This window comes from Aspergillus affinis (genome assembly GCF_023601865.1).
Source record: "Aspergillus affinis strain CMG 70 chromosome Unknown NODE_5_length_567868_cov_86_340925, whole genome shotgun sequence".
Taxonomy (NCBI): Eukaryota; Fungi; Ascomycota; class Eurotiomycetes; order Eurotiales; family Aspergillaceae; genus Aspergillus; species Aspergillus affinis.
In genome coordinates, this window is record NW_026515786.1 from 223,262 (window position 1) to 248,333 (window position 25,072).

General features: G+C 52.5%; 7 protein-coding genes across 7 annotated transcripts; 5 read left to right on the forward strand and 2 right to left on the reverse strand.

Moving 5' to 3' along the window:
- Positions 1 to 659: 659 nt before the first annotated feature.
- KD926_008786 (Beige/BEACH domain protein) lies at positions 660 to 8,551 on the forward strand (the record flags this gene model as incomplete). The annotated part of the gene is made up of 7 exons (XM_053105092.1): positions 660 to 3,135; positions 3,190 to 3,548; positions 3,603 to 7,610; positions 7,664 to 7,969; positions 8,034 to 8,246; positions 8,297 to 8,461; positions 8,522 to 8,551. 7 exons carry the CDS (start codon positions 660 to 662, stop codon positions 8,549 to 8,551), a joined length of 7,557 nt encoding a protein of 2,518 aa, XP_052960341.1.
- Positions 8,552 to 9,452: 901 nt separating this feature from the next.
- Positions 9,453 to 10,819, forward strand: KD926_008787 (sedoheptulose-7-phosphate:D-glyceraldehyde-3-phosphate transaldolase TAL1; the record flags this gene model as incomplete). Its single annotated transcript, XM_053105103.1, has 7 exons — positions 9,453 to 9,491; positions 9,563 to 9,581; positions 9,657 to 9,668; positions 9,736 to 9,854; positions 9,908 to 10,072; positions 10,133 to 10,516; positions 10,583 to 10,819. 7 exons carry the CDS (start codon positions 9,453 to 9,455, stop codon positions 10,817 to 10,819), a joined length of 975 nt encoding a protein of 324 aa, XP_052960342.1.
- Positions 10,820 to 11,696: 877 nt separating this feature from the next.
- On the forward strand, positions 11,697 to 12,776 carry sod1 (superoxide dismutase SOD1; the record flags this gene model as incomplete). Its single annotated transcript, XM_053105114.1, has 5 exons — positions 11,697 to 11,709; positions 12,130 to 12,309; positions 12,375 to 12,526; positions 12,591 to 12,687; positions 12,754 to 12,776. 5 exons carry the CDS (start codon positions 11,697 to 11,699, stop codon positions 12,774 to 12,776), a joined length of 465 nt encoding a protein of 154 aa, XP_052960343.1.
- Positions 12,777 to 13,316: 540 nt separating this feature from the next.
- On the forward strand, positions 13,317 to 16,213 carry KD926_008789 (putative transcription factor (Snd1/p100); the record flags this gene model as incomplete). Its single annotated transcript, XM_053105125.1, has 2 exons — positions 13,317 to 13,457; positions 13,697 to 16,213. 2 exons carry the CDS (start codon positions 13,317 to 13,319, stop codon positions 16,211 to 16,213), a joined length of 2,658 nt encoding a protein of 885 aa, XP_052960344.1.
- A 665-nt stretch (positions 16,214 to 16,878) lies between these two features.
- Positions 16,879 to 18,454, forward strand: KD926_008790 (CRAL/TRIO domain-containing protein; the record flags this gene model as incomplete). The annotated part of the gene is made up of 4 exons (XM_053105136.1): positions 16,879 to 17,120; positions 17,243 to 17,384; positions 17,465 to 17,845; positions 17,912 to 18,454. The coding sequence occupies 4 exons, from the start codon at positions 16,879 to 16,881 to the stop codon at positions 18,452 to 18,454; spliced, it is 1,308 nt and encodes a 435-aa protein (XP_052960345.1).
- A 903-nt stretch (positions 18,455 to 19,357) lies between these two features.
- On the reverse strand, positions 19,358 to 22,413 carry KD926_008791 (uncharacterized protein; the record flags this gene model as incomplete). Its single annotated transcript, XM_053105147.1, has 3 exons — positions 19,358 to 19,399; positions 19,516 to 21,781; positions 21,860 to 22,413. 3 exons carry the CDS (start codon positions 22,411 to 22,413, stop codon positions 19,358 to 19,360), a joined length of 2,862 nt encoding a protein of 953 aa, XP_052960346.1.
- A 290-nt stretch (positions 22,414 to 22,703) lies between these two features.
- On the reverse strand, positions 22,704 to 24,190 carry KD926_008792 (DUF1479 domain-containing protein; the record flags this gene model as incomplete). The annotated part of the gene is made up of 2 exons (XM_053105158.1): positions 22,704 to 23,873; positions 23,930 to 24,190. 2 exons carry the CDS (start codon positions 24,188 to 24,190, stop codon positions 22,704 to 22,706), a joined length of 1,431 nt encoding a protein of 476 aa, XP_052960347.1.
- Between the last annotated feature and the right edge of the window lie 882 nt (positions 24,191 to 25,072).

A 25,072-nucleotide genomic window follows, 5' to 3' on the forward strand; every position in this document is an offset into this window, starting at 1 on the left:
GTACCCGGGGATACACGCCCCGGAAGGCTCTGCTCGAAAGGTGTCTGCGGTCCGCCGTAGGATGAGATAAGAGCCCAGACTCCCCTTATCGATACCGCCCGTCGGGCCAATGCGAAGGTCCAGAAAATCGGGGGCACTGCGCTCTCTCTGTCACCTGATAAGTTAGCCGTGGCTTCTGTGCTGGAACCGTCCGATAATCCGAGATTCCCCCCGCTCATGGTACAGCCTCAAGTGACGTTGGCATACGACTTATCATCACATTCAGGTCAACATTCAGGAAACCTTGAATCTCCCCGAGGGTGTGGAGGTAAGTTTTTTTTTAGTTTTTTATGTGATCATAGCTTCGTTTTCTGCTACATCCAAAAAATCAAATGCCCTCTCGTTGACCGTGAATTCTAAATTCTTGGCGGTGCTCTATCCTATCCGTATAATCGCGCAATTGCTGATCTCTTCTGAAACCCGGCAAAGCCCTTTTTCCCCTCCCGCATTAACCTGTGCCATGCTAGGCAGTTGTCCTCGATTGAAGGCCCGCTAGTCATTCCCGAAACCGCATACATACCAATGCAGACCGCCTTCATCCCTACGCTAAGTGCAGGTTCATGGTGTCTGGTGGTCACTGGTCATCAGATAGGCAATCGGGGTTGAGATCCGGCGGCGCGATGAACCAAGCCAACGCCTCCCTTGACCTTTCGTCCCCGTCCTCACCAGTCCAACGGTCGGTCGCCGATTTAGTCCCGGTTCTCGAGGAGCTCAAGGCCACCTGCGAGGGCAATGCGATAGACTCTCAGCTTGCCCTCACGGCAACGGAATGCCTGCTTCGTCTCCGTCACACATTCATCGACACCGATTACCCTCGACAAGCTAAAGAGAGCTTTCGGCATCTACATGGGTTCCAAACGTTACTGGTCCTCCTTCGAAAGGTCTCGGACTGTTATAACCCCCACGAATCGGCAGCAGAGGAAAGAAAATTCCTCTTGTCCCTCCACAAAGATGCATTGGCGGTTTTGGCCGAGGCCTTGAAGGAGCATTTTGGAAACAAGCGATATTTTGCAAATCGGATTGTAGGAGGAGGTCAATCCGCATTGGAGGAGACCTTCGCCATTCTGGCCAGAAAAGTAGACTCTGCCCAAGGCGATGCGGAACAGTTCTATGGTGGCATATTTGCTGCCATCCTATGCCAGGAAACAGTTGCCCGTATATTCACGACCCTGGGTGAGAAGTTCCAGACGGTCGACCAAGTATCTAATACCGATATCAAAGCAGAAGTGGATCGATGTGTAGGAACTTCGGAAAATGTTGAAGTGCCGGAGCTTCTAGGCCCTCTAATCCGAGTCTGGTTGATCCAGTCCTCACCCAATCCCGACCACAGAATACAGAAACTAGCTCTACCATCATGTCTCTGTCAACTTGCACGTCAGTCTCAGCGGAACACCACAATCCTGCATGCTACTGGGATTCTTTCTCTGATTCTTCCGATCTTGTTCGATGAAAAGCATCCGGAATCCGTGAGGCTGGCCTATCAGGAACTAGCAGAGCTGCTTTGTTCTCAGGGAATTAGTAGCCTAGATGACGCAGTATTTCTCTATCAGCAAGCACATGGCTGTTCTAAAGCGCTACGTTTCCTCACCGGCGCCTTGAAATCTTCAAAAGAACCCCCGTCAATTCAGTTCGACCTCTCTCAGCACGGATTCTGTTCGTTGGAATTCACAACCCTAGGTCGCTCATTTCCGCCTACAACCTCGTCGGGCTACACACTTGCGGTATGGGCACGATTTGATAAATTCGATACGACGACGCACACCACGATATTTGGCGCCTTTGACGCTAGCCAAACATGTTTTGTTCTTGCATACTTGGAGAAGGACACCCGCAACTTCATCCTACAGACGTCGATTAAAGGCTCTCGCCCTAGCGTTCGGTTCAAGTCTACCGCATTCGAACCTAATCGGTGGTATCACATCTGCGTGGTGCACAAAAAGCCAAGACCGCCATCATACTCGCGGGCCTCGCTTTTCATTGATGGCGAATTTGTCGAGCAATTGAGAATTGAATATCCATCCCTGCCTGCCGTGAACGCTTCAAACCGGGTGTCAAGGGTTCAGGCTTTTTATGGCACACCTCAGGACCTGGCAATGAAACTTGGAAAGGGGGTTTCCTCATCTCGGTGGTCTCTAGCGAACGCGATACTCTTTGATGAAGCGTATAGCGACGACATGGTCTCTGTTTTCTACAACCTTGGACCCCGCTATTATGGAAATTACCAGGACTGTCTGGGTTCTTTCCAGACCTACAAAGCCTCTGCAGCCTTGAATCTGCGTAATGAGCATCTTCATCCCGGAAAGGAAGAAACATCAGATATCGTCACTGCTATCAGGCGCAAAGCGAGCAATCTTATCCGGGAGGGATCTATAATACTCAATGTGTCCCCCTTGGCTGTGCTCGATGATAATGATGGCAACAACATTGACGAATCGCAACTCGTCAAGTCTCTTTCGAAGCAGGCCGCCAAAAACTTGCACCAACTAACAAAGATGGGAGCAAACGCGGTGGCAGTCAACGGAGCGACTCCTGCTATTAACGATGCCTTGACACAAGCTCATGGAATCGGGGTGTTGACTGGAGATCCTGTCGTGACAGTGCCTCACTCTCTAGATGACGCTAGTTGGCGCATCGGTGGCTGCGCAGCGGTGCAACTGAGCTTGGTCCATTCGGCAAATACCGCAGAAACGTTACTTTTAGCGGTTGAAGCATTTCATGAGGCCGTGCAAGACAGTTGGCGGAACAGTGAGGCAATGGAAAAAGAAAATGGCTATGGCATTCTTGCTGCATTGTTACGTGAAAAACTAGGACAAGGCACAAACACCAGAACTTCGACCGTTTGCTCCACCTATGAAGAGCGATCCGCCCTCACCTTTGACCTTCTTCGGTTAACCCTCAAGTTTGTTGGCTATGACTTCGAGCAGCCAAGTCACTCCATCATCACGAATCCATTGGCTTATAGAGTCTTGCTTGTTGACCTGGATGTGTGGAGATTCGGCGATTTTCCTCTCATCGAGCTATATTATTCGCAATTCTGTGTATTTGCCAGCGAGAGTCAATTTCGCCGATCGAATTCGAAGCGCCTCGCTCGCATGCGTGAGTTTATCTTCGCCAATTTCTTCCAATTCTGGTTTAACTGATGACCAATAGGTGTAAGCAAGAAGCTTCTTGAAACTTTGAAGGGAGAAGATTTTACTGCAGAGGCATTGACTCTTTTCACTTCCGCTTTTGGGTCTTTGATGGAGAGTTGCCTGACGGCAGACTTGCTTCGATCCCTGTCCCTTTTCATCACATATGCCATGCATAAACCCAAAGAACCAAGCAGACTTCAGAAGAAGAAAAGCCTACGCTTCAACTCCGGGATCCGACCGCCAGCAAATCCTATTGAGCCTAAGTATGTTTCCAGCACGGTGATAGCGAAGGAAATGCTTCGCATGTATTGTTCCCTCCTCTGTGATACCAATGACCTTGGGCCAATAAAGAAATTTGCTAGAGCCGTAACAAACAAGGTTCGTCCCCGAAAATTGCTTATGATTGTGTAATTGATCCTGACATCATTTTAGTGGCTTCTGTACCTTATTTCTGAGGATGAACCCGAGATTGTTGCCTTGGCCGCCAAAATGATGGCCCGCTTGCTCGTAGTCCATGGCAGCAGTTACAGCAAAAAGTTTACCGAAAAGACAGGGGGCTTTACCCTCATGCGGCACTGCCTGAAGAGATGGTGGGACACCCCCATTCTATGGCCGATCTGCTTTTCCATCCTATTTGGCCTGGACGTGGGTAGGGTAGCTATCGATAATCCAATTGACCACACCACTCTGTCTGAGATATTCTATGCTGGCAGCCACGCTCAGGTCATCATTCCCGAAATGTTCCCAGTCATTACGGAGATGATGCAGAGTGGCTTGAAAAAGGTTGTGCTTGTGGATGACTCCTTTTCAGAATATGACAGCCAAGCCCCCGGTTCCCTCCAAGATCGTGTACAGAGCCCCAAGCCTCTCATGTCTTCTCATACACCTTTGGGCGCGACTGTTGAGAGCGTGTCCCTTTTAGCCGCCGTGGTTGAATTTCTTGCTGAATTGCAGCTGAAATCCGAGAACCTCCGTGAATTTGCGACAAGACCGGGTTATGTACAGAACTTACTCTCTGTCCTATTTCCCGTCGTCGTTGGTTCAGATAATGTGAGCGCCGAAGACGAGATAAGCTCTCATCCTCGTATCGGTGGCCTTGAGTTTGATGACCCCAACTTCATGGTTCGCCCGCGCTCTCGAAGGGCAGCCGAGGCGCGAACTACCGCGGTTGAACAGGCTGGGTCTCATGATGAAAACGGCTCGTTAGGACGTGCCTCGTCATTCGTCCTGGTCTCCTCTGACAGAAGATATCCGCCGTCCTCGGCACGCATACAACATGCTTTTACTTCCCCGCGAGTAGAGTTCAAGGGGGTTACCGACCATCCCCTAGTTTCCACCATACTAAGCCTCGTTCTTTCTGTTTTCTCAGAACAGCTGCTTGAACGGAAGGAGTTCTCTGGCCTTGGTCTCTACATGAAAACACCGTCTGGTTTTCCAGAATACCAGGCATACTTCAATTCGTGGATGCTGAGGTCCCTTCTCTCCACTCTGCAGGACTTCATATTCTCGAAACTCGAGTTGCTATCTGAGCCTCGTGTTTTGATCAATTTGGGACGTTTTTCAACTCATCTAGGAGAAGCAGTGTATGAGGGTTGGTTCGTTGATGGTGCTACGGCCACTCTCGAGTTTGCTGGAACCATTTTGGAGTACCTCCAGCGACCCGACATCTCGCGAGTGAAGAGCATCAGACTTTGTAGCCAGGCAATTGCGACGATTAGGTCTACGGTATTTCGCGTCGTCCTACTCAAGCTATCAGAGGTTGATGGTACGGAGGCACTTTGCTTTCTGAACCGGTTGTCCTATTGGCAAGTTGTGCTCCTTTCTGCTGGCGAAACACAGGCAGATTATTTGCAGCTACTATGCTATCTTCTCTACATAAAGTTGATCGATGCGAGTGAAGACATACGCTTGAACGCTGCCGGACTTTTCCGCATTTTGTTGGTACAAAAGCCTGTTGAGATGTCCACCATTCTAAGTCAAACGAACCCCTCTTTACAAAACCGGCTTTCAAGTGGCTTCGAAGCACTTGTTGGGATGGAAGATGCTGCTTTCCTACAGTGGGTGGATGATCACGAGGACGATCTTAATACATTATTCTTCGGGGGGCTGTCCAAACAGTGGAGCTCTTTTGTGCACGAAGAGAATTTAAAAATCGAGAATTCGGCACGCTCTCGGTATCAAAAGCGCCAAGAAAAGCTGAAGGAGTGGAGTGAGATAGAACAGGAGAATGAGGAGGTGATACGCAAACACGAGGCTACATTCCCTCATTGGGTATCGAACATATCGGCATCGGAGTTTCTGAAATACCAACGAGCTCTTCAGGACCAGCAGGACAATTCGGTTTTCATGTGGGCGGCGCTGTCACATCTGACCTTAGATCTTCACCGCTTCGGTGGGGTCCTTGCCGATGATAAAGAAAGGAAATGGCATCTTGACCAGACCGAAGGCCGTAGCCGCATGCGGCTACGAATAGTCCCAGATGAGTCAGGCGAGCGACACGACTATCAGCCGAAACGAAAAGCATCAGAGCCTCCAGAAATCAAGGTTGATACGCAAGTCCCGACGTCATCTAGCGGCGACGGTCTTGGCCTTACACCTACTGTGCCTACCGACCAAACTGAAAGCAACGCCCGGGGCATAAGTCCCGATAGTAGGAGCGTGGTTGAAGAAAGCTTCGAGTTGATCGATGACCCCAAAGCCGACCTCGAAGACTATGAAGACAGAAATAGGAAAGTTATGAGGAGTCTGCACCGCGGGGATCAGGTCGAGAATGTGTGCAACATTTCTCGTATAATTGGGTTGGAGGCATTTGAAGGGCTGTTAATTATTGGCAAAGACAATATTTACATCCTGGACAACTTCTTCCAGAGATCTGATGGTGAAATCGTGAATGTTTGGCAAGCCCCTCCTGAGGAGCGCGACCCTTACGTGGGTGTGATCGCTGGCAAGGCGTCAACTGAACGCAAACCACGGGAGCATGAGACTAGGAGTTGGAAATGGTCGGACCTCGTCAGTGTCTCGAAACGGCGGTTCCTCTTCCGCGATGTCTCTCTGGAAATTTTCTTCACGGATGGCACTAGCTACTTATTGACCCTCATCTCATCACGGGATCGAGACACTCTAAGCAGTCAGCTTGCTACAAAAGCCCCTCAAGTTACTGGAAGCGTTGGTCATTCAAGGCCTGAGGACGTTTGGAGGTTTGAAACCCTCCGCAGCCAGGAAGATGCTCCGCAATCTCTTGGGTCCAAGGTCGCTAGTGTCTTTGGACACTCACCAGTGCATCCGGCAACTCGCAAGTGGGCTAAGGGCGAGATATCGAATTTCCACTATCTGATGCTGGTCAACACGTTGGCTGGAAGAACATTCAATGACTTGACACAGTATCCTGTTTTCCCTTGGGTGCTCGCGGATTATACGAGTGAGGAACTAGACTTGACCAATCCCCTTACCTTCCGGGACCTTTCCAAGCCTATGGGCTGCCAAACCCCGGAACGAGAAGCTGGCTTCCGGGAACGGTACAAAGCATTTGCAGACATGGGGGATGATGGAGCACCTGCGTTTCATTACGGCACTCACTATTCTTCTGCGATGATCGTCAGCTCATATCTGATACGTCTCCAGCCATTCGTGAAATCGTACATGCTGCTTCAGGGCGGTCACTTTGACCATGCCGACCGCCTCTTTTACTCTATTCGGAAAGCATGGGAGTCCGCTTCGCGAGGAAATATGACAGATGTGAGGGAACTGATTCCCGAGTTCTTCTACCTTCCGGAGTTCCTAGTCAACTCGAACAAATTTGAGTTTGGTTTCTTGCAGAACATGACGACTGAGATTGACTCCGTGGAATTGCCGCCATGGGCCAAAGGAGATCCCAAAATCTTCATTGCTAAGCATCGTGAAGCTCTGGAAAGTCCTTATGTTACGCAGAACCTGCATCATTGGATTGATCTAGTGTTCGGCTGCAAACAGAAGGGAGACGCTGCTGTCGAAGCCGTCAATACTTTCCATCATCTCTCCTACCAGGGTGCCAAAGATTTGGACACAATTGATGATCCTGTCGACCGAATTGCTACAATTGGCATCATACACAACTTTGGTCAGACGCCCCATCAGATATTCAGTCGACCGCACCCACAGAGAGAGGACTTGCGGCACAAGGCCCCACGTCTAGATCGTCTTGCCGAATCACTTACACAGCTTCCTATTTCACTTCTTGGTCAGTTTTTAAATCTTACTCTATATCTGTGGAAGCAGACGCGAGCTTTGTTTGTTGACACTATGACAGATATTGGGGAACAGGTATCGTCGCTGTCAATGAAACAGGATCGCCTTCTATGTGCTGCAGCTTTGCGATTGAATATTCCTCCGAGTTATGACAAGTACATGGAATGGGGCTTCTTCGACGGCAGCGTTAGGTTCTACTCTGCGGACAACCAGAAGGTACAGGTTACCCTCTCCTTGATGTTCTTGGGAAATGCCGCTGACGTTTTTAGCTATTGGGTCACCTTGAGCACCTTCATATCGGCCAGTTGTCCTGTGCAATCTTCGCGGACTCCCGAACACTGGTCACATCGGGAACGGACTGCACAATATCGACATGGACTTTCTCATCGACCAGCCGATCGGTGGACTTACAGCCAGCAGGGTCTCTGTTTGGGCATCGTTCCCCCGTAACGACACTCGCGGTTTCACGATCGTTCAGCACACTCCTTTCTGTGTCGACGGATGGGCAGGTCATGCTGTGGGACCTGAACCAGCAATGTTTTGTCCGAGAGCTTCCAGGGGGTGGTCCTGTCAATGTAAGAATCGTCCCAGGTCTTTCCAACCTACTAGGATTTTCGTTTCCAGCTAACAACTAAGCAGTGTGCGCGGATTAATGACGTCACCGGAGAGATCATGATCTGCCGGGAGAACCGCATCAGCCTTTACACGCTAAACGGAACTCTGTTACTAGAACAGAATGTATGCGATTCTGCCGACGATCAAATCCTGTCCTGCGTTTTCTACGAAGGCGTCGACAACGAATGGCAGGAGCGAGAGCTTCTCTTCACGGGTCACCGAAGGGGCGTTGTCAATGTACGTGGATCTCATGCTTACCAACGACTCCAGAACTAACAAATCTATAGATCTGGAGTAAAATCATTCATAGCGGACATTTCGAGCTAGAATTAATTCGGCAACTTCACCATATTGACAACAGTCGGGACAATGGAGCCAATATCTCCGTGGGAATCAGTTGCATTCTGGCCTTGCCACAGGTCGTTTATACGGGAGACGAAGTCGGCAGAGTGGTAGGTGACTCCTGAGCATCGGTTGTTTTTGGACATGGGAAAGCTGACCACCGACTGCAGTATGAATGGAGCTGTGTCCAGCGACGTTGAAAGGCTGTTGAGGCCTTTCGACTTTTTGTCTAGGTTCTCTCCAAAAGATCAAAACAAAAAAAAAAAAAACAAAAAAATTAAATAAAAAACCAGGACGATCATTTTGGAAGAGAATTGAAAAGGAAATACATGATAGCAAAAGCATACGAAGTTGCCTCAAGTGATCCATTTTATTTTTTCTTTGCGTTCTACCTTAGCGACCTCCACTCCCAGCCTGACGCCGGACGACAGGCCATCCGGAAGCAGTGTATTGAATGTGTATAGCCAGCTTTGATCTAGAGAGGAACGGGGCGGTTAAAGTTACCCCAAACAGGAAGGGAAAAGTTCCGAAGAGGGGGGGAAAGCATGGGGGCCTGATTATTATTCATGATTATTATTGTTAGCATTGTTCTTGTTCTAAACCAGAATACTCCGTACATAATAAGAATCTACTCCGTAAGTACCGCAGTGCTCCGGTGAAAGAAAACAGGAACCTGATTAGCCGGCCAAGTGGACCGTTGTCCCTGCGGTTGCCGGAGCACACTGCACCGAAAGAACCACGGTCTGCCAGGGGTATTGAGGGGATGGGGGTGAAACAGAGGCAGCACGGGCTAACACTGATGGGTGGGAAGCAGCGGCAGGAGCAGAGAAGACCGGTTTTGAGGATTTTGGTTGTTGGGGGAGAGAAGAACATCTGGCGTGTTTGGCAGTCTGCAGAAGCCCGAGCAGCATATCGTCATACTTTGCCCCACCATCCCACCTTCCCGGAGCCCCCTCTTCCAACTCTTCCACTGCCTTCCCTCATCGCCACGTCCCGTCGTCCTTATTTCTTTTCCCCTCTCCGCATCCAATCTCCTTTCTTCCTTCATCCTCCTTGACTTCTTTTGTTTTATTTTCTGTGATACCACCATCTGCTTTCACAATGTCTTCTTCTCTTGAACAGCTCAAGGCCGCTGGCACCGTAAGTCTCTCTTCCTCTTGTTCTCTAAGTTTTTCGCCTTGTGTTGTCATGTTTGCTAACCTCCGATCCAGGTCGTGGTTTGCGACTCTGGTAAGTCTTAAATCTATCGCCACGCAGCCAATTCTCCCAAGGGGACAGCTAAATTGACCACCAACCTTCCTACAGGTGACTTTGCCAGTACGTACCTCCCTCTGTGATGCTATCACGCTACTCAAGAAGGCCGGAATCTAATATATCTGCACAGCCATTGGCAAGTACAAGCCCCAGGATGCCACCACCAACCCCTCCCTGATTCTTGCGGCTTCCAAGAAGCCCGAGTACGCCGCTCTCATCGACGAGGCCGTTGCCTACGGCAAGCAGCAGGTATGTTCATTTGAATAAAAGCGACAGATCCAGAGATCTAACGGTTACATTAGGGAGGTTCCGTCGACGACCAGGTCGATGCCACCCTTGACCGTCTCCTGGTTGAGTTCGGCAAGAAGATCCTTGAGATCGTCCCCGGAAAGGTCTCGACCGAGGTCGACGCCCGCTTCTCCTTCGACACCCAGGCCTCAATTACCAAGGCCCTCCGCATCATCCAGGTATGGAACTCAACAAGAAGCAGGTGGTAACGCTCTCTGCTAACTCTGGTCTTCTCCCAGCTCTACAAGGAAATCGGCATTCCCAAGGAGCGTATCCTCATCAAGATTGCCTCCACCTGGGAGGGTATCAAGGCCGCTGAGGTCCTCCAGAGAGACCACGGCATCAACTGCAACCTGACCCTCATGTTCTCCACCGTCCAGGCCATCGCTGCCGCCGAGGCCGGTGCTTTCCTCATCTCTCCCTTCGTCGGTCGTATCCTTGACTGGTACAAGGCTGCCCACAAGCGCGACTACACCGCCCAGGAGGACCCCGGTGTCAAGTCCGTCAAGGGCATCTACGACTACTACAAGAAGCACGGCTACAACACCATCGTCATGGGTGCTTCCTTCCGTAACGTCGGCGAGATCACCGAGCTGGCTGGCTGCGACTACCTGACCATCTCGGTATGTTCTGATTCTCGATGGCGATTGATGTGCAAGGTTCCAATGCTAACCCTTTCGTCCCTTTAGCCCAACCTCCTTGAGGATCTCCATAACTCGACCGAGGCTGTCCCCAAGAAGCTGGACGCCGCCACCGCCGCCAGCAAGGACATCCCCAAGCGCAGCTACATCAACGACGAGGCTCTGTTCCGCTTCGAGTTCAACGAGGAGGCCATGGGCACGGAGAAGCTCCGGGAGGGTATCTCCAAGTTCGCGGCTGACGCCGTCACTCTTAAGGACATCCTTAAGTCGAAGATCCAGGCTTAAATTGCAGGATATACTGACATGTTTTCATGAATAGTGTGTGCGTTATGTCTAATCATGCCCACGTGTAAAAATTGGCAACGTGAAACATAAAATTTAGCTTAGTAGATACGAATGACGAATTCATTATGATCGTTCCATTTTTATTTTCACATACCATCTACAATTGAGTTATAATGTGATGACCAGGTGGGGGAACGGAGACAAGGGAGTTAAGGCCAATTCGGGGAGAGTTCCAGGTTGAGTTACAGTAAGAAGTGGAGTTGGACGGTACTCAGTAGGTATCCACGAGGCTACCTTAGGGAGGTCCTCCGTACACCACGCAGCATGGCGTGCTCGAGCCGTCAAGCACGACGTGAATAACCGAGGGCCACGAACTCCGTCTCGAGGTGTTTGCGCCAAGATGTAGGTAGGTCGATAGAGACACATACGTCAATCAGCGTTGCATGCATCCAGGAACTCTTCCTTTCCGCAGAGGAAATGGTATCCGTAGGCCACGCCGGGGTTGATACAGAAAGGGTCCTCGCCAGATGACGGCAGATCTGGACTCTCGGTGCTTAGGAATCGCCGGAAGAAGCCAAACTACACAAACCGAACGTCATCCCGGGAGAACCCCGCCAAGTGGGGGGAGGACAAGTCGGTAACCATGTAATGACTCTGTCAGTACCACTCATTCAGTCCATCTCCCACCCAAATGTCGGGTGTGCGTAATACCGCACCCGCCAGAATTACCCCTCGTTGCTCCCAACTACTTCTTGCTGCTCCTCTTTCCCTCTCGCTCGCTCTTCTCTCTTCTTTCTTCTCTTCCCTCTCCACTCGATTCAATCCTCCCCTTTCTATCCCCAAAGAAACCATCTCTCTCCTCATCTAAACCGTCAAAATGGTCAAGGCTGGTACGTAACCGTTGCTTTCGATTATCTGATTGCATTCCCCTCTGTTATTGGTGCTTCGCTCGAGGGATCCACGATCGACCGGTGGCTGGAGGACCTTGAGTGAGCAGATTTGAGCACCTTGTGAACGAACCCCCCTCCTCTCAGAGGCCTTCTTGGCCTATCATGGGCGCCTACCCCGGACTGTTGCTTGATATATCAGAGTCAGAAAAGAGGGGAAACCCTTGGTCAGCGGCTCTGGCTGGCATCTGGCTATTATGGTTTTCCCTGTTTGAGCTTGGTGCCTTCGTCCCTGGTGGTGATCAAGCATTCCCACCGCTCCAGACCATGTTTTCTTATGTTTTTTTTTCTTTTTCGTTTCATTTTTGCAAGCTTCGGCGAACGAGTGACCACCACGGCAAGCTAATGGGAAATGCTGTTTAGTTGCTGTCCTCCGTGGTGACGCTAAGGTCTCCGGCACTGTCACCTTCGAGCAGGCCGATGCTAACGTCCCCACCACCATCTCGTGGAACATCACTGGCAACGACGCCAACGCCGAGCGTGCCTTCCACGTTCACCAGTTCGGTGACAACACCAACGGCTGCACCTCCGCCGGCCCTCACTGTACGTGCAGAAAGACCCATCGACTCCGCTAGCAAGCAGGCGGGAATGCTAACCTTCCACGTTAGTCAACCCCTTCGGCAAGCCCCACGGTGCCCCCGATGACTCTGACCGTCACGTCGGTGACCTTGGTAACTTCAAGACCGACGCTGAGGGCAACGCCGTCGGCTCCAAGCAGGACAAGCTTGTTAAGCTGATTGGCTCCGAGAGCGTTCTTGGCGTAAGTTCCTCTTCTTATTCCTCGGATCGTGCATGTAGAATCTTGAGCGGCTAACGTGGAGTAGCGCACCCTGGTCGTCCACTCCGGTACTGATGACCTTGGCCGTGGTGACAACGAGGAGTCCAAGAAGACCGGTAACGCTGGTACCCGCCCTGCTTGCGGTAAGTGTGATCCTTGAAGGGCGAACGCAATTAGAGGATGAGGGACACTAACTTCTCCTGTTCTAGGTGTCATCGGCATTGCTGCGTAAATTAATATCACGTAATGTTGCAATCTAGGATGTTGAAGTACTAGGACAAAATTGGAAGCTTCTGAAGCGACCAGATTGATTCTTTGATTGATATGGATATTTTATGTTGTCGTTCCCGGTGGACCAACAGGATGCATAATGATTTGGCCCTGGGAAAAGCAGAACTAGAGAATGTATAGGACTGACGAATTCAACGGACGTTGTAATGCATGGTTATCTTGTCTAATTGTGAAGTTGAAATGTAGGCAATAAACATATAGCAAAAGGATCAGCGATGTTTAATGGTTAATGGTGGCCTCCCCCACAAAACGGCGCAAGTCAGGTGTGTGCGGCTAGGCCCAAGCTCCCCTTTCTCCTTCCAACCACGTTGCTTCTGGCATACTCCGTCAACTTCCTTCTTCCCCATCGATTGTCCGCATTCCTCTCCCCCGTCTTTCTTTTTCTCCTGTTGAGTTTATCCCGTGTTCTTTCATCTTTCATCCTGGTTTGCCCAGGTTTGTCAATCTTTTTTAATTGCTGTGATTCCCACCGCTTTCCAGCATGACGACTCTGGAAGCTCGCGTGAAATCTGTCCTGTCAGGCGACACCGTCGTCCTGTCGCACATCACCAACCCCGGACAGGAACGCATCCTCAGTTTGGCATATGTTTCAGCGCCGAGACTGCGCCGAGAAGGTGATGAAGTAAGTTCATTGTGCTTATCATGCTTACCTTCCCATTCACCTTGTTTGCTCTCCGCAACTCTTTCAGTTACTCCCCGTTGGATTTGTCGAGGGTCTCAATGCTTATTATCACCCTTCTGCCTTCTCTACGTCCATTCCCAACTCATGTTGAAAATGTCTCTTTTCGCCTTCATTGTTGCTTTCCATCCAATTGAGACAATGCAAGATCTAATTGAGCTAACCCTTCTACTTTCCTGCAGCCGTACGGTTTCCAATCCCGTGAATTCCTACGAGAGCTCCTAGTCGGAAAAGTGATTAAATTCCAAGTTCTTTACACCATCCCCACCGGCGCCAAACGTGATTACGGCACGATCAAACTCCCGACCTTCGATGTCTCCCTGCCTGACATTTGCGTCCAAGAAGGATGGGTCCGCGTCCGTGAAGAGGCTGGCAAGCGGGCCGACGAATCCGAACAAACTGCCGCCTTGCTCGAACGCCTCCGCGCACTAGAAGACCACGCCAAGTCCGAGGACAAGGGTGTCTGGGCTGGTGCCGAAAAGGGCCTCACTGAGACGAGCTACGAGTTGTCGGACGGCAAGGCTTTGGTCGAAGAATGGAAGGACAAGCACCTCGAGGCCATTGTGGAGCGAGTTCTGAACGGTGACCGATTGGTTCTCCGTCTGCTGCTTTCTCCGCAAGAACATCTGCAGGTCGTTGCTGCGGTCGCCGGTGTCCGGGCCCCGGCTGCTAAGCGGGTGACTGCCGACGGCAAGGAGCAGCCTGCTGAGCCGTTTGGTGACGAGGCCCACCAGTTCGTCGAATCGAGAGTGTTGCAGCGCAAGGTTCAGGTGTCTCTGTTGGGCGTTACACCGCAGGGTCAGCTGATTGCGACTGTCTTGCACCCGAATGGTAACATCGCCAAGTTCCTTTTGGAGGCCGGTCTGGCCCGCTGCCACGACCTTCACACCCCTCTCCTCGGAGCCAACATGGCCCTCTTCCGCCGCGCGGAGAAGGCTGCTAAGGATGCCCGGAAGGGTCTGTTCACCGGTCTAGTCGCCTCTCCGGGTCTTGCGGGCGGGGCCGAACAGGACTACATCGTCAGCCGCGTGCTGAACGCCGATACCCTTTTCATCCGCAACAAGGCCGGCCAGGAAAAGAAGATCAGTCTTAGCAGCACTCGCCAGCCCAAGCCCTCTGACCCCAAGCAGGCCCCCTTTGCCGCCGACGCGAAGGAGTTCTTGCGTAAGAAGGTCATCGGCAAGCACGTCAAGGTCACCATCAACGGCAAGAAGCCGGCTAACGAGGGATATGAGGAACGAGAGGTTGCCACGGTCATTCACGGTAACACTAACGTTTCGCTCGCGCTCGTCGAAGCCGGATACGCCTCTGTGATCCGCCACCGCCAGGATGACCAGGACCGCTCTCCCGACTATGACGACCTGCTGATCGCCGAGGCCGAGGCCCAGAAGGAGGCCAAGGGAATGTGGTCCCCCAAGCCCCCCAAGACGAAGCAGTACCAGGACTACTCGGAAAGCGTACAAAAGGCCAAGATGGAAGTCTCCATTCTTCAGCGTCAGAAGCGTGTTCCTGCCATCGTGGATTTCGTCAAATCAGGATCGCGTTTCACGGTTCTCGTGCCGCGCGAGAACGCCAAACTCACCCTGGTCCTGTCGGGCATCCGTGCTCCCCGGTCTGCTCGCAACCCCGGCGACGCGTCCGAGCCGTTTGGCAACGAGGCTCACGAGTTGGCCAACAAGCGCTGCATGCAGCGTGATGCCGAGATCGACGTTGAGACCATCGACAAGGTCGGTGGCTTCATCGGTACCCTGTACATCAACAAGGAGAACTTCACCAAGGTTCTTCTAGAGGAGGGTCTGGCCACCGTCCATGCGTACTCCGCGGAGCAATCTGGCAATGCCACCGAGTACTTTGCTGCTGAACAGAGGGCCAAGGAGGCCCGCAAGGGACTTTGGCACGACTGGGACCCTAGCAAGGATGTGGAGGAGGCCGAGGAAGAGCCTGTTGACGGTAACAGCGGGACTGAGACCGAGGCTGCCTCCCGCCGCAAGGACTACCGTGACGTGGTGGTCACTTACGTTGACCCCGCCAACGCTCGCGTCAAGCTTCAGCAGATCGGCACCGGCACCTCTGCCCTGACGGAATTGATGAGCGCCTTCCGCTCCTTCCACCTGAACAAGGCCAACGAGACTCCGCTGCCCGGCCCTCCTAAGGCTGGCGAGTTTGTGGCCGCCAGGTTCACCGAGGACAACGAGTGGTACCGAGCTAAGGTGCGCCGGAACGACCGCGACAACAAGCAGGCTGAGGTTGTCTACATCGACTTTGGTAACTCCGAGGTGGTGCCCTGGTCCCGCCTGCGACCCTTGAGCCAGCCCCAGTTCTCCGTCCAGAAGCTCCGTGCGCAAGCTGTGGATGCTGTGCTTTCTCTCGTCCAGTTCCCCGTGTCTGCCGACTACCTTGCGGACGCCGTTGGCTTCCTTGAGGAGCAGACCGCCAACCGTGAGTTGGTCGCTAACGTCGATTACGTTTCGCCCGAGGGAACCCTGCACGTCACTCTGTTGGATCCCGCTGAGTCCAAGAACCTAGATCACAGCATCAACGCCGACGTCGTCCGAGAGGGATACGCCATGGTGCCTAAGAAGCTGAAGGCCTGGGAACGCGCTGCGTCGGACACGATCTCGCACCTGCGCACCCTCGAGAACGAGGCGAAGGATGAGCGACGAGGCCAGTGGGAGTATGGTGATCTGACGGAAGACTAAACGACTGGTCACCGGGATATGTGAGCTTGACGGAAATTGTCTGTACAGATACTCTTTTCTCCCATGTTTTGTATCTTCGACATTCTTGGTTTGGCGATTTATGATGGGGTCTTTGATGCACCATTTTCTATTTGTTCCACTTATAATAGTTTGTTTGCTTTTGATTGAAGCAGGAATACCAAAAAGCCGTTTGATCTTGCATCATTCTTGTTTTTCGTAGTTGAGGCATCTCGCGTTGGGCACAAAATGAGAGTGAACTTTATGCATGCTGACATCAGCAGTTTATGCACGTGGTCTCGCGGAGGTTCATTGATTAATGGAATTCCCCAACATTTCATCTTCATTGCTCTCCATTCCATTCCCTCTTGATTTTTCCACTCCAGGCTGCTGCTCTGTCACGTTATCCTATTTGTTCATCTACGTAGCTTGGGTACTTCATTTCATCTCTCCCTCCCCTCGTGTTTCTCCCCGCCACCCAATTCCCCTCGGCACGATCTGATCTCGCAAACCAACTCAGCAACGGAGTAAGAAGAATCCGCCTGTGCAGTAGCAAACAAACCTTCCGTTCCCTCGGAAATTGTTTTCTCGCTGTCTTCCTAACTCTGTGACCCCTTACTGTTCGACACTGTACATTTTCCCGCAAGAATCTCATATATCAGCCGAAAATGCCTTTGTGGCGGACGAAATCCAACCATAGCCAGACCCCTAGCGAGTCCGACCCCAAGAACGACCCGGTCGCTTCAGCTTCCCAGGCCGCAGGGACGGCATGGCTGGCCGGTCACCCCAATCATCTGACCGAGGAGCAAGAGAAAGGCCTGCAGGAGTTCAAGAAACGGTGCGAGGAGACCGGATACTACAAGGCCGACGCGGGGGAGGGAAAACCTAGTCACGAGGATGCGACGCTCCTGTATGTTTCCCCGAGACTACTATTATCTGTTTTGGAGCTGTGTTGGGCTGTTCCGCCGAATGCCGGTGTATACCTGGAGGGGTTTATTTACTTGGGCTAATGCGACGGCGCACGGACGATAGGCGGTTCCTCCGCGCGCGGAAGTTCGATCTAGATGGCGCTTGGAACCAGTTCAAGGATACCGAGGAATGGCGCAAGGAGAACGCGATCGAATCGCTGTATGAGAATATCGATGTCAACTCGTATGAGGCTGCGAGGCGGATGGTGAGTTTGCTTTGCTTCTTGCGGGGCGCGAATCTGCGTTTTCTCTGCGATTGATGGCTGACGGTCTTTCGGTTGCTTAGTACCCCCAATGGACGGGTCGTCGCGACAAGCGTGGAATTCCCATCTATGTTTTCGAGATTCGAAACTTGGACAACAAGAACATGGCCGAGTACATGTCCACCATGAACTCCGCCGGTGCGACGGCGGAAACCCACCAATCTTCCAAGGTGCCACAGCGTCTGTTGCGGCTGTTCGCTCTCTACGAGAATCTGCTTCGTTTCGTCATGCCTTTGTGTACGCGATTGTCGCGACCGAACCCCGAGGCTCCCATTGTGACTTCGACCAACATCGTTGACGTGAGCGGCGTCGGTTTGAAGCAGTTCTGGAACCTGAAGTCACACATGCAGGATGCCAGTGTTCTTGCGACAGCGCATTACCCTGAGACTCTGGATCGAATCTTTGTAGGTTCCTCAACTTCTTCGATCGCTCTCCGATTAATGCACTCTCTAACATAACTCGTCCTTTAGATCATCGGCGCACCGGCATTCTTCCCTACCGTCTGGGGCTGGATCAAGCGCTGGTTCGACCCAGGCACCACCTCTAAGATCTTCATCCTCTCCGCCGCCGAGGTCAAGCCCACCCTCTCCTCATTCATGGACCTGTCCAGCATCCCCAAGCAATACGGCGGCGACCTCGACTGGCAATGGAACGACATGCCCAACCTGGACGAGCCCGCCCGTGAGGTCCTCAGCCCTCTGGAAACGCCCCCTGCCGAGGGCGAAACCAAGCCCTCGCTTCTGAAAGGACCGGTCCTCTTCCATGGCGATCACATCGAAATCCTAGGCAAGGCCAATGGAGAAAGTCGCAAGTCGAATATTCCCGTGCCCGAATCCGCGCCCGCCCCGGCCCAGGCCGAAAAGTCCGACCCGGAGAAGCCTCAATCGAACGATACCCCGGCGGAGAAGCCCGCAGAGACGACCGAGAACGAAAAAGTGAGCGCCGACGATGTCACTGCGGAAAAGCAGGCTAATGGGGATGTTGAGGCGCCGACGCAGACTGTTTCTGCCTAGGGTGCTCTCTCTTTCATCTTTCTGTTTGATTTCCTCCCTCCCTTTTTTCTTCCTATCTTTCCTCAGAAGTGGTATCATCTAAGGAAAGACTATCCCACCATTTCCATCCCGTTCATCATGACCACTTCCTCTATTTACTTACCCCATATACTTGACCTATTTGCATATCTGGCCGTTGGCAGAAGAACGAGGGAAAAGTACAGTCACATCAAGTTCATCTGTTGTTGTTCATTCTATTCTCATACATTCCCCCACCCCATTTATTTCGGCTATTATACAATCCTGTTTTCCTCTCTTCTTTTCTTTCGGTTGAACATCTAGAAATTTTTCCTCCCGCGGGTCTGCTTTCTACTACCTACCATCAGTACCCTGTTTTTGTTTTTATTCTTGTCTCTGTTATTAAACAGGGATTCCTGCAACGTTTCGGGAAAGGGTGATGGGTGATTGATATACATGCCTCTTAGACCAAGATATTATAATCCATTAGAATAGGCATCTTTCTTTCTGTTTATATTGTGTGGTTTCTTTCATGTTTGGTAATTAGTTGGAAAGATAGTTACCTGCTAGTCATGTGAGTTAGAGAAAGAGAACTACTCATTTATTTACTGGGTATATGTTTTGACTTTAATTGTTTGGCACTAGGTGGTTAGTTATAGGTAGTTCATACATAGTCTATACATAACTCAAACACACTAAATTCAGATTGAGACCAATTCCCTGCCGTAATTTTTGAGTGATGATTGATTGATTGATTTATATAATATTCACGTAAATTCTTGATTTATGTATCCTACACGTTTCATTCGCATTGAAAGAGAAAACATATCCCAATCCTCAAACTATCTTAACGAGAAAGATTATAAGATGGCTGAAGAAAAGAGGAAAGAAAGGCTTAGCGATACTTTAACCGGCCTTCCAAAGCTGGTTGATTTGTTTCGATCGGACCTATGGATTGGAGTTTGTTCATTAGTGAAGTTCGGAGAATATTTATAGATGCACATCCATAGATATGGTCGGGTTGGGGAGAGAAAGGGGAAGGAAGGGAGGAAGGAGGAACGTACCATCGGCGACAGAATCACCACACCGATACTCAACGCCACGATAGTCAGGAGCAACTGCGCCTTGGAGAAGCTCTTACCGAGCACGTCGAACGCCTGGCTAGGTGTCGCGCGCGTGCCGTAGATGTCGCCGCCAAACGCAAAGATCAGGCTCGTACTTTCAAGCAGGGTGGGTTTGGATAGCACGGTCGTGAGACCGACCACGTCAAGCGAGTGCGACAGGTACCATTTGCCGTCGAACTCGAGCAAGGGGTTGTATTTGAAGAGGCCTTCTTCGGCCTCGACGGCGGTCGGGTCGCGGCCGACGGGGCGGCGGGGGTCCAGGACGGGACGGGGGATACCGACGAGGGAGTTGGTGGCAGGGAGGGTGCAGAGGAGCTGCCGGGTGGTGATGCCCTGGCGGGTTTGGGTGACAGCCATGTGGGAGATGGGCTCAGGGATGACGAAGGCTTGCGAGATGACGTGGGGAAGGGGGAGAGCGGTGCTGGTGTAGTTGGATGCGGAGCCGAGATCGCCACGGTCGTTGGGGATGGAAGACTCGTAGAGCTCCGACACGACGAGTTGATAGCCCTTGGCGTCGGAGGCGTCGGAGACGTCACCCCAGAAGGAGTAGGCGAACCAGTTCTCGGAGATGGCCGAGGCGATGGGCTGATGGGTGTCGACGGCGTCTTGGGTGGTAGTGTACAAGATTCTGCCGGTGATGGCGTCCAGCAGGTAGAAGCTGGCGGAGTTCTTGCCCACGGCCGTGATGAGGGCTAAGTTGGGGTTCAGGTACTTGTAGAGTACCGATCGGTCACCCAGGACTTTGCCAATCGAGGCCACGGGGTCATGAGCAGGCCGGGCGGTTGCGTGGACAATCTTCTGGCCGGGAGCAGGCAAGAACTCCCAGATGGGGTTCTTGTTATCCTTGGCACTCCATCCGAGAACTCGGTCGTCGTCGCTTAGGGTCACGAAGAAGCCAGGACGGTCCACCGATCTCACTGGTGCGCCGTTCTCCTGGATGCCAATGGTGAGCGGAGCCACCTCGTCACTGACGATGGCAATGGAGCGGATCTTGGTGCTAGCGGGCGAGCGGTCGATGATGCCCCCGGAGGTGACATTCAACTTGACGGAGCTACCGTCGTCGGCGTACACGATGGTAGAGCCAGGCTGAGTGACGATTGCCTTGACGTTCCATGAATCCGCTTCGGTGGCCTTTACGCTCCAAGAAACAGAGCCGTGCTTGCCGGTGTCGAGGGCATAGACCCGTCCATTCTCGGTAGCGACTATGACGAGCTTAGACAGTCCGAATCCATCGAGGTTCGAAACCTCGTCAGTCAAGAAGCTGGTGAGAACGCGCTTAGGCAGCTCCTTCAGCCAGTCGGGAAGATGCTGAAGGTCCTTCGCGTGGCGCTTGACCCGATGCACGTATGCTCCGTAGAGGCTCTCGTGGCCCTCCACTTCGAGCTCATGGGCCAGATCCTCCTGGTCGTCCGTTTCAGCCCACTGAGCAGCCAAGGCTCCGAACAAAGCTTCATATCTGGTCCACTCGGTCTGACCATTGCGGATCAACTCCCAATCGCCCGACGCCAAAACGGCCGCCGACCGGACGGCCACGGAGCCACCTTTGGCAACCACCTCGGAAGCGGCGTAAACAGCTCGCTCAGTGGGCCGCGACTGCAAGGGCCATCTTCCCAGGATACCATGGGAAGCCGACGAAACGACGGACGCCTCAACGGGCGTGATGCGGGTGAAGTAAACATTCGCATCCTTGTTGCTGGTCGCGAAAACAGACCATCCAGGCAGACGAGGGAGACTGTACGCTTTGGACACGGCGCCCGATTTCAAATCCACGTGGTAGACCTCAGCCCAGGAGCTAGAGTCCGTCTGGTAGTGCACCAGAAAATGGGGAAGCGAGTTGAGCTTATTGGGAGCATGAACGGTCGCCGACCGGGTTTCCTCGCCGCTGGTGTTCTCGATGTTCAGCGAGCTCACCGACTTAGAGCCGATCACGTTGACCTTCAACACCTTCTTTGCCTTATCAGTCCAGACAATCAACGGAGCGGCAGTATTGGCGCCCACGAAGAGGACAGCTTCCGGGCCGGTCACATCGCCCTCCGAGTTTAGCGTCACCTGCTGCTTCTGGCGACCGGTCAATGGATCCAGCGAAGTGACCTTAATCTTGGAGCCCTTCAGCAGGGCCGATTGAAGCGAAATGTAGAAGATCTCGGTAGCGGAGGACGAGACTTGGAAGGGAAGGTCACCACTAGATTCAGCATCCAAGCCATAACTGTCAGCAAAGAACGTGAAAAAGAATCAAGACTAAAGTGTCTTCATCCACACAGATCAAAAGCCATCGGAGCCGAACCTTTCATCCTTGTACTCCCACTTCACATCTCCAGAGTCTCCATCTAGTTTTCTGACCACTCCAGACTTTCCGGCAAACAGCGCAATCGTGTCTTTGGCAGCGGCCTCCGCGGCACCGGCATCCTGCAGCTCCAACAGCTCCAGATCGGCCACGGGTTCATGGGCAAACGAGTTCTCCCAGATCAGTTTCCCATCTAGAGCACTCCACGACGAAAGGTAGTCGCCCACGGCGCTGACCAAAGCGTTGGTTCCGTCAGACGCACGTAGGATCGGGGCAGCACCGTGGTCGGCCGGCCCCGAGGCTCGCGAGACATTCTGTCGCCAGACCACGGAGCCGTCGCGGGGGTTCACAGCACCGAGGAGCGACTTTTCCGACAGGGTGTAGAGGAGCGAAGCGTTAGAGGAGGTAGAGGGTTTGAGGAAGAAGGTCGATTGGGACGAGGGGGCGCCGAGTAGAGCATGGTGGAAATCGATATGGTTGACCTCGTCGGGGTAGATGGCCCACGTCGAGGGCACGCACGAGGCGAGCAGAAGAAGCGCCGCCTGTAGCCGCATGATTAGGACCTCGAGTCGAAATTGATCATGAAGGCGTGGGTTGGTTGGGAGGAGTCGAAGGCGTGGAAATGGCGAAATGGTGATGTACCGGGCGGTTTAGTATGCCTTAGGCCGGCTTGGGGTCGGTAGACCGCCTACGGCCGATGTCCACTCACAATGCAAATAACTATTTACTATTTCCAACAGGTCTAGTTAACAGTACACATCCTACAGATTTTGGCTAGAGTGCATCACGACGCAGAACATATTTACAAGTATACAAAAGCATTCCAAAGGTAAACCCAATTGTCTCAGGCCTGGCCGAAACAGGCCTTGTTGGCCGCCTCCACAACTCGCTTTTCACCCTCACTCATGTCCGGAGTAATCTCCCAAGGTTTATTGCCAAAGCCCATGGCACGCAGACCCTCTGGGTTCACAGAGTTCCAATCCAAAGCGCCCTTAAACCCGCTCTCTCCGGGGCTACCGGCACCGGGGAAATCCCAGGGAGGAGAGTAGCTCTGAGCCGCCTCGCGCTGCTTCTGCAAGTACTCTACATTCATATCACACATGGGGGTCGCCGGAATGTAGAGCACGCTGGAGTCACCCGTGCCGCGATGCTCCTTGTCCACCGAGTGCAGGGAGTCGCAGTGCCAGGCAACGTAATCACCGGGTTCAACCTCGGGGACAGACACCATCGTCGTCTCCAGATCCAGGTGGGGATGCGTCACGGGATTGTACTCCTGGCAAGCACCAGGGACTGATCCCGGGAATGTGGCATCCATCACAGCTTGCGAGGTCTCGGGGTCAAAGAAAGGACGGAGAATGGTGTATGCAGTGCTGTGGACCAGCATGGGACAGACATGCAGGGAACCTTCGCCAGGCGCGGTGTGGGACATGGAGAGCCAGCCCTGGAAGAACCTCAGCATAGAGCATGCTCCAGCACCGTTATACAGGTCCATTTGCGCCGTGACGCGGTGCTTGGCATCCCACGGATCATATTCCTCCCACTTGCCCTCGAGGATCTTAGTATACACTCGAGAATATTCCGGATCTTCCCATCGTTCCAGCGAGCCGCCGTCGATGTGGGGCCCTAGAGTAAACTTAGAATCACCAGGCTCTCTGATACGGAGCCGGTCCGCATAAGTCAGAGGGTTTCTGGTAGAGATGGGCGTGCGCGGATCCGAGGAATGCCAAAGGCGCTGCAGGAAAGTTTGGGTACCGAGCATGTTGGCATGGGCTCGTGCTTCCGCCTGCGGACGAGTCCAATACAATTCATATACTGCCGGCGAGTCTGGGGGAAAGGCCTTCACATGCTCCTTGTTTGCAGCCACGTAGTCCTGGATGCGGTCCTTATATTCTCGAGCTTCCTTCCGAGGCAAGACATTTCGGATGACCACGGTGCCACGGTGACGGATTTCGGCAAGAATCTCATCGGGCACCGTTCCCGATACCACGTCCGCATAGTTTACAGAAGGGATAATCTGAACGTGAATTAGTCTCACAGCCTATCATAGATACTAGGGAGTTGCCTGCTTACATCGCTCCCTTTCGACTTAATCTTATCGACCTCCTCCTCCAGGCTTGGAAGAAGTCGTTTCCAGCTTTTTTTCAAGGCCTCTTCATTCTTGTTGAAGTATTCGGACTTCAAATTCTTGAATCGAGGAGGCAATGGCTCCGGCTTGTAGTCTGGCCTTAAACTAGGGAAAACGCTGGAGATATCGCCCGCGGCCTTGGTCATGGGCGAGGAAGCCGACGTTGAAGCGGCTCGGACGGCCGATTTCGAGAGAAAGTTTGACATTGACATGATGAGGTAGACTCAATAATTCTTGAGAGATTGGTTCAATCTTCCCCAGCCCCCTTGTAGGGCATTGCATCTTTATATGCGTGGAGATCTCCCTCAAAGGGCGTTGGATCTATGCGGAGACTTTCGGGGAGCCTAATGCGGAAATCGGCCCGATTTCCTGAATGGGTAAGCTATCCGATTTTGGAGAGAGTCGGGGGTATGACGCCAGTGACGCTCTTCCAATGGGCTCGGTGGTGGTCGGTAGTATCTTCCGTATTCTTCCTGTTCATTCTCTTTGTTTGTACTCCGTAAGCGCACATGGTCCATGGTTCATGGCTCATGGCTCATGGCTAGTCCGACTGGCTCTTTTGGTAGCGACAATCCAGAATACTCCATCCAGTGAGGCACGGAGAGGAAGATAAGAAGTCTACTCCGTAGATGAATCCACCATCGACCTGCAGGGTGGCAGAGCTGCACTTGTTAATGGGCGATAGCATCTAGCCAAGGCCGGCGCTGGTCACAAGGTCGGACAGATCATAGGGACAACTCATGGCGAGATACCTGCCTGGTATACACCGTATTCCGTACCCCGTAGACACACGTACATGGACCCAGTAAAATTGATCAGGACGTCGGGATTTTACTCTGTTCGTCCTGCGCCAAGCATCGTCGACTCAAGATCCAGAAGCATCGCTTCGCTGCTCAGCAACTTGGGGTCTATCCCGCGGCAACAAGAGATGTGCAGAGAACCAACCGGTCCAGGGATTACTACCAGCTTTATGTTTTCAGCAAAAGGGGCCTTCTAGCAGCTCGAAACCATTCATACCCGCATGTTGAACAAGACCGCAGTCTGCAGAGTCGGTCTTCTGTCCGGTTCGGCCCACTTGCTAAGCTCAT